The sequence below is a fragment of the Sinocyclocheilus anshuiensis genome, unplaced genomic scaffold, assembly GCF_001515605.1.
Source record: "Sinocyclocheilus anshuiensis isolate Anshui unplaced genomic scaffold, SAMN03320099.WGS_v1.1 scaffold326, whole genome shotgun sequence".
Lineage (NCBI taxonomy): Eukaryota > Metazoa > Chordata > Actinopteri > Cypriniformes > Cyprinidae > Sinocyclocheilus > Sinocyclocheilus anshuiensis.
Window position 1 is genome coordinate 1410938 of NW_015546098.1, and position 7662 is coordinate 1418599.

The 7662-nt window shown below is 36.7% G+C and overlaps 1 protein-coding gene across 2 annotated transcripts in view; it reads left to right on the forward strand.

The window, feature by feature from the left end:
* The first annotated feature begins 5569 nt into the window (after nucleotides 1–5569).
* LOC107700283 (max dimerization protein 4-like) overlaps nucleotides 5570–7662 on the forward strand; it is a 12357-nt gene continuing 10264 nt past the window's right edge. For both annotated transcript variants that reach the window (XM_016501890.1, XM_016501891.1), the window contains exons 1-2: nucleotides 5570–5760; nucleotides 6144–6243. In XM_016501890.1, coding sequence (XP_016357376.1) covers nucleotides 5697–5760; nucleotides 6144–6243 — 164 coding nt within the window. In that variant the 5' untranslated portion in view covers nucleotides 5570–5696. The remainder of the gene's footprint in view (nucleotides 5761–6143; nucleotides 6244–7662) is intronic.

Sequence of the window (7662 nt, forward strand, 5' to 3'; positions counted from 1 at the left end):
ACATTCAAAATTCTGCTGCCAGATTATTAACTTCCACAAAAAAATCTGCTCACATCACCCCTATTCTATTTAATCTTCCCTGGTTGCCTGTATCTATTCGTGTGCAATACACAATTCTTCTGCTCACCTTCAAGGCACTCAAAGGTCTTGCTCCCTCCTATCTTTTCGACCTACTTTCTTCTTATAAACCTTCTCGCGCACTCCGGTCTTCTAATTCTGAACTTCTTTGTGTACCTAGGTTCCGCCTATCTTCAGTGGGCGGCAGGTCCTTCTCTGTTACTGCACCCAAACTTTGGAATTCACTTCCCCTGGCACTCAGAACAGTCACCTCTTTCAGTGAATTCAAATCAAAGCTTAAAACTTATTTGTTTAATCAACACCATCACTAATTTACATTGTGTATTTGTCTGTTTTGTTTTCTATTTCTGTCTTTACTACATAATCTGTGTTATATGCAACTGCATTATTTGTAACTGAATTGGGCAAATGTCCAATGAAATTGTTTCTTTGTAATCAGTATTTGCTGCTTTCGTGTACCTTGTAGAGCGTCCTTGAGCTTGGGAAAGGCGCTATATAAATTAAACATATTATTATTATTATTATATCTGGTGTAAGTATTATTCTTTAATGTTGTTTATAACATAATTGATAGCATTTTTTTTAACTCATCATCAAAATCAGCTTGACATTAAGTCTTTTGTTTTTGATATTTCCCCCTATGAATAAATTATTATGAATTATTTCCAGAACAACTTTATTTCTTTTTTACATTAATTCATTTAGGTCAGGTCAGAAACAGTTTGTAGTTGCACTATTGGTATCAATTATAACATCTGATTATAATTCAGTAATTCAACAAATGAAATGTCTCTCTTTTTAAATGACTGATAAGCAAATGGTACAATTTTGAAGCAGATGTTTTCATTATGTATGTATGTTTTTATTTGTTTGAAAAATTAAAAGCAAGGAGATGAAGCTGCATTATCATAAGGTTGTATGTAATTTTCCTTCGCATTCAATAGAAGTAGAAACTTTATAAAGTTGGTTAATGGCATAATGTAGGAAGCAGGAGAAGAATTTGTGAAATTATATATATATTTTTTATTTATTTTTTTGCTCTAATATTTCAGAATTAAGTAAATTAATATTTTGCAAGTAGTCGGACCGTGTGTGCAACATAATGCCATATTTTGGTTAATATCGTTTTTTTTTTTCTGTAAGATAAATCATACTGCTGCCAAACTCTAATCAAATTCAAGTTCAGCTTTATTTTTTTAAACACTTTTAACAACAACAGACATTTCAAAGTGCTGTACAATAAAGAGAAATACATAAGTACAGAATTAAAAGACAATAAGAATCTTATAGACTAATGAAACCTATTAAATTAAGCCTTCAGTCCCTTAACTGGCCCAGACTAGTTACATTATTGATACATTGCTCAAATCTGCATCCAGATATAACTTTATAACTTTTCCCTGATCACCTCAGTTCTTTTGCTGGACATAATAACATGAGTCAACCAATGATGTGTTTGCGTGAGAGGTGATTTTTAAAGATTTCTCTTTTAAATAACTTGCATGTTGTAAATCATGGTCTGTATAATACACTTGGAGGAAGTTGAAACCTTTGATTGGCCTGGTTTCTGCAGAAATTAGTCATAGAAACCGAATCTTAAAGTCATAGCAACAGAAATACCACGCAAACAATGAAGTGTTTTGATGTCTTCATTGAACACACTGTGTAAACATTCACAGTGCATGGTGGAAAAAGTGTGTGATGTAAAAGTAGGATAATGACTTCTCCAAAAGTTAGACGGAATTAAAAGTCAGCTAAACCGAAGGTGTTAGGCAGAGCCTCTTGCGCTGTACAAAACATTTTGAGTTTGCTGTTCACGAGAAGCATTATGTGAACCACAAAAGAGTTCTCAGAACACCTAAGATAAGAATTGTTTACTTGCATGAAAGCTTTCATTGGTAAAAGCCTTGATGTTCATCATTCCACTGTAAGACTAATAGTCTATAAATAGAGAAAGTTGAGTGCTGCTGCTGCTCTTTCATGAGTGGGTGTTCTGCAAAGATGACTGCAAGAGCATAGTGCAGAAAAGACTTGCTAAGAACATGCTAATATCTGCTTTACAACATAAAAACACTAAACAAGAACAGTGTCGAGTGGGAGGACACCACTTAGCCTTCCCAAAAAAAAAACACAGATATCAAATCCTCATCCCAACTGTAAAGTATGGTTGGAAGGTCATTATGGTTTGGGGGTAATCAGTGATATATGCATATACTAGGAGGCCCTCTTGCACACTATCTGAGGCTCAGCAGAATTTGGGAGAGGAGAAATTAACAACATAATGGTTTAATCAATTGAATATATGCCTTCTGTCATCATGACCTCAGCCCAACTTGGATGCTTTGGCTTGGCCTCAACTAGACATCCCATCATAGCATAGATTTAGGTACTTTCAGAAAATCTGATATGTCCAGACCAACATTTGGGCATTTTTCCCTCATGGAGCTCAGAGGAGTATTTCTTGTAGTTCACCAAAAAAACAACAACTTTTGTTCATGCATTATTGCATACAAACAGTACAGATATGAGCATTAATGTGACATGTGCATGTACATATTTCATGTAGTTCAACAAAAAATGGAAATTCTATTATGTACTTACTCTTGTCTCGTGTTGTTTCAGACCAATGGGGTCCATAACAACATCTTGCTCAACAGAAATAAATTGTATAAATGGTGTGTGTGTGTGTGTGTGTGTGTTTGAGTGTGTGTTCGTGTGTTTGAGTGTGTGTTCATGTGTGTGTGTGTGTGTGTGTTCATGTGTGTTTGTTTGTGTGTGAGTGTGTGTGTGTGTGTGTGTGCGTGTGTGTTCATGTGTTTGTGTGTGTGTGTTCGTGTGTGTGTGTTCGTGTGTGATATTGTTTGTGTGTGTGTGTGTGTGTGCGTGTGTGTATTTGTGTGAGTGTGTGCGTATTTGTGTGTGTGTGTGTGTTCGTGTGTGTGTGTATTCGTGTGTGTGTGTGTTCGTGTGTGTGTGTTCATGTGTGTGTTTGTTTGTGTGTGAGTGTGTGCGTGTGTGTGCGCGCGTGTGTGTGTGCGCGTGTGTGTGTGTGTGTGTGTGTGTGCGCGTGTGTGTCTGTGTGTGTGTGTGTGTGTGTGTGTGTCTGTGTGTACTTGGTATTCTCTACATTATGAGGACCAAATGTCCCCACTTTGACCTTGTGGGGACAATTTTTTTTGGTCCCCATGAGGAAAACAGCTTTTTTTATTATTTTTTTTATTTTGTGATTCCATTCACTGGAACGGAGGCTGTTCAGATAAAAATGCAGGGCCGGATTAACCGTATGGTGATTTGGGCACCATGCAGGGCCGTATAAATGTTCTCAACTATCATGAACTGTAATACTTGGTGGAGTATGGTATCTAACTACCCATATTAACCAGCCAAACTTGACCTCTTGAGCTGGACTGAGATCCGATCTTAAATTACTACAATTAAGTGTATTAATTTGTTTGCCTTCTAAATGCACAGTAAATCACATAAAGTTGTATTACGATAATTTTTCATTCAAAAAATCAGACAAATACTTTTCATATCTGATGTTTTCCTGCACCTCCTCCTCAGCTCCTCCACAAACCAGGGCTCATCTTTCTTCCCCCGTGTCTTCTCCTTCTCCCTCTCTCTCCGTCTCTCCTCTGCTGAGTCTGAATCTCAAGCAGAATGTAGGTCAGCAGTCGAGCTACCAATCAGAAACAGCTGTGTTTGTTTTTGTCCATAGAGTGAGCGGAGGTCAGCGATTTCTGCTTTCTGTCTCATTCTTCTTGTTGTTTCCCTCTGACTTCTTTCCCTTCTCTCAGTTCCCAGTCTAAAAAAGTAACGTTTACTAACCCTTTTCTCTGATTTATGATAATGATAACACCCCAGCTCTTTCTACCCTAACAATATATATTGTTAGAAGGAGTAGGCCGGTTAAACCAAAATGAAAAATCTGTCATTATATGTTCAACTTCACGTCATTCCATTCACTGATAAAGAATCACAGAAGATGAAATTTTACTAGTATAGCTCTTTTAAAAATCTTGAATCACTGAAGCCCTTGCTGACCTTAATGGACAGAATTTTCATTTTTGGGTGAACTGATCTTTTAATGAAAATAATAATAATAATAATAATAATAAGTTAACATACTTCTTCTGCTGACTTATGTTAACAACCTTGAGAAATGTTTTTTTGTGACGTGCAAACTTAAATATTTGGTTTTGAACACGTTTTTCAAATTCTGCTGAATTGTTAACAAGAACACCAAGTTCTCACAAGAAGAAGAATCTTGTGATAGCCATCATTTTGTAGCAAACAGTTTTATAATATCTGTCATGGAATTACATTACAGCTATTAAATTTCAGCTATTGCAAAAAAGTTTGAAAAATATTTTTTTGTATTTTTTTTCAATATAAAATGACAAAATCAGACAAACCTATTTTAAATAATTTAAATTCTTTTTTAAATTTAACTGATCTTTTAATGAAAAAAACAATCAAAAACTGGAAAAATAATTAAGTTAACATACTCCTTCTGCTGATTTAACCTTGAGAAATGTTTTTTTGTGACATGCAAATTTAAACATTTGTTTTTGAACACTTGTTTTTCAAATTCTGCTGAATTGTTTAGAAGAACACCAAGTTCTTGCAATAAAAAAAAAATAAAGAATGACATGATAGCCATCATTTTGCAGCAAAAGGTTTTTATCAAATGTATACCTGTCATGGAATTACATTATAGCTATTACATTTCCAGCTATTTCAAATCATTTAGATTTTTTTTTTGTTGCATTTTTTTCAATATAAATATGCACGCAAAATGTTATTTTTTTACACTTACAACATCAGAAAAACGTATTTAAATAATTTGTTAAATTCTTGTTTTGAAGCTCTAAAAAAGTAGCCACCTTGAAAACAAAAGTGCAGAAGGATGTCGACCGCGCCCTAGACGTCTTTTCTATCAGCAGCAAACTTTGCTGGTGTCACTGAATGATAAATATGAACTAATTAACACCTTACTTTTTAAACGTCAATAAGTGAGTTGCAGGAGTATTTGAATGTGATTGCAGCTCAGTAAACGATCAGAAACCTGACTCTCAAGAACATTTCCTTTCGCTGACTTCTTCCAGAGAGGAAACTTTGTCGCTGCCAGCATAGTTCCACAAACGAGGTTACAAGAAGACACGCCCAACATTTCCGTCGTCCAATCAGCAGCTCGTATAGTGTTCGTCAGACCAATGAGAGATTTAGGGGTTGAGTCACACGTACTGTTGCTAGGGCATGGCTGCAACATTGTTACTATTACTGACTAACCAATCATGTGATATTCGCAATGTGCCAACATCTTTCCTGTGAACGTCTCTCTTTGAAGTCTTTGATTGGATACAAATGTTTCTAGGTTCCGCCTTTCATACTTTTCTGTTGTGTGATTGGACGAAGAAGCCATCGCTCGCTCTCCAGATTTTAGTTTACGTGCAGTCTGCATTCATTTCTGTTGAGAGTCTCTACGACTCAGAATTGAGCTGTTCACATCGAGCGTCATCACTTTTTTGTTTATTTGTTTTGTTTTACTCCATTTGTTAAACAGTGCACAATACGGTTTTTTTTTGTATTATTTTTATTTCTGTAAATACATCAGGATGGAACTTAATTCTCTTCTACTTCTTCTTGAGGCAGCAGAGTATTTGGAAAGAAGAGACAGAGGTATAGCCTAATGATGTTTGTGTGGTCAACCCAAAAAATATTATTTTTATATATTGTTGTTGCACTGGTCTAATGTCACTTATAAACCTGCCGGCTGAACAAGTGCATTTAATCCAAGCCCAAAAGGACGATGGCATCATAGTTATTGAGTCTATTAATTATTCAATAATCAGAGATATCTGGCTTACGTGAATGTCATTCGTCCCAGCCTCTGTTCAAATGTGACTTCGTTTCATTTTCCGGGTGTTTGCTTGCTTTACAGTAAGCTGATAGAAGCATAATTGGTCAGACATGAAAACATATCAAGTGCCTAACATTTCCATTTGCGTTGACTGAGTCCCACACGTCTGTGTTTAATGCTGGTTTGTTTACTTTCTCTCTAGAAGCTGAACACGGTTACGCATCTGTTTTGCCGCACGATAGCGACTTCTCCGGAAAGAAAACTAAATCATCTTCCATTTCAAGAAAACCCCACAGCAATAGGTAAATGCAATACAGTGACATTGCTATATTAATGGATGAATACATTCAAACGATGTTTATTCTTCATGCAATCGCCATTTTTGTTGTTGGGCTTGGCTGTGTATAAATATTGCCACGCGTACAGCGTTAACTCTCTGCTGCTTTCTTTCTCTTTTCCACTTCTGTCATCTCCCTTCAGCGCAGTCACTTTCACCTAGAAACACCACACTTTTCATTGACCAAGAACTTTTTGTTGTTTACAGACAGACGACTGGCAACGACTGGTACATTTTAAGCATTTATCACATAGGCGCGTGAAGTAGCTTGTATGGAATTCGCTGGTGCACAAATTGCCTCACTTTAACTATTGTTGACTTTAACAAATGTAAGCATTAGTGTGACACATGTACATGTCATAGACAGTATGCATGCGTCTAGTAGTGCAGTTTAGGTGTGGTTAAACTCTCACTGTTGGGTGTGGTGTGAATAGACCCAAGTCAGCTGCTGGAGAGCTTTGACCCCTGGATCTGTTTTGCTGCATTAGCCTCCTTTCCTTGCCATGTCAAAGCAAAACAGCAGGAGCCTAGTGTGCAGCCCTTCCCCCACATATGCATAGAAAGCACTGAAAAAAAAAAGGAAATCTATGGAATTAGGGCTTTCCAGGAAAGCTGTGTTTTTACCTTTCCTTTTGTTTTTTACCAAAACTTACTTTGGAATACTATTTGAGAATTGCTTTCCAAATTGCAAAAACATCTGCTGACATTGTGGACTTTTTCTGACACCATAAATTCTGCACTAGCCTCAGATACTAACATCGTGCCTGTACTTTTAGCTGTCATGTGCGGCAATTTCATTATGCATTATAAGGGAAACGTGACATCTTTATTTTTGCAATCCCGAATGATGACGCTAGTGGCGTAGAAACCGCATGCTGCAGCTTTGACATACAGCAAACAACAACTGATGCAATGACCCATATATTTTGTTTTTATCTCGCATGCATTACAGTCCTGTTTTGTTTGTGTTTGTTTGGAGGAAATGTAATTGCCCCATCGTGCACGCCAGCATTCATGCCCTGGATTAAAATAGCAATGCGTTGTAGCTTGTTGTGCTTTACTTACAGTGATATCGGCCTAGTAGACACAGTAAGGCGATGCAAAATTATTGTGTTTTGTGTACAATCTAGAATTCAAAGCAGAACAGCATGAGGTGTGTGAAGGGGCCAGGGAGCGCCAAAAGCATTTCATTCATGCATTCATTTATTCATGCATTTGTTCCAAGTGAAAATTAGTAACATCTTGACCAAGTGGCAAACAAGAGTGCATGTGTGGTGTTAACAGACAAATGCAGCCCTTTGAGGTTCCTTTTGGAAAATTACATGAAGTACATCACCATTAATTCAACACAAGACTTACCCATGCATATTTTTTGAAAGGAGAA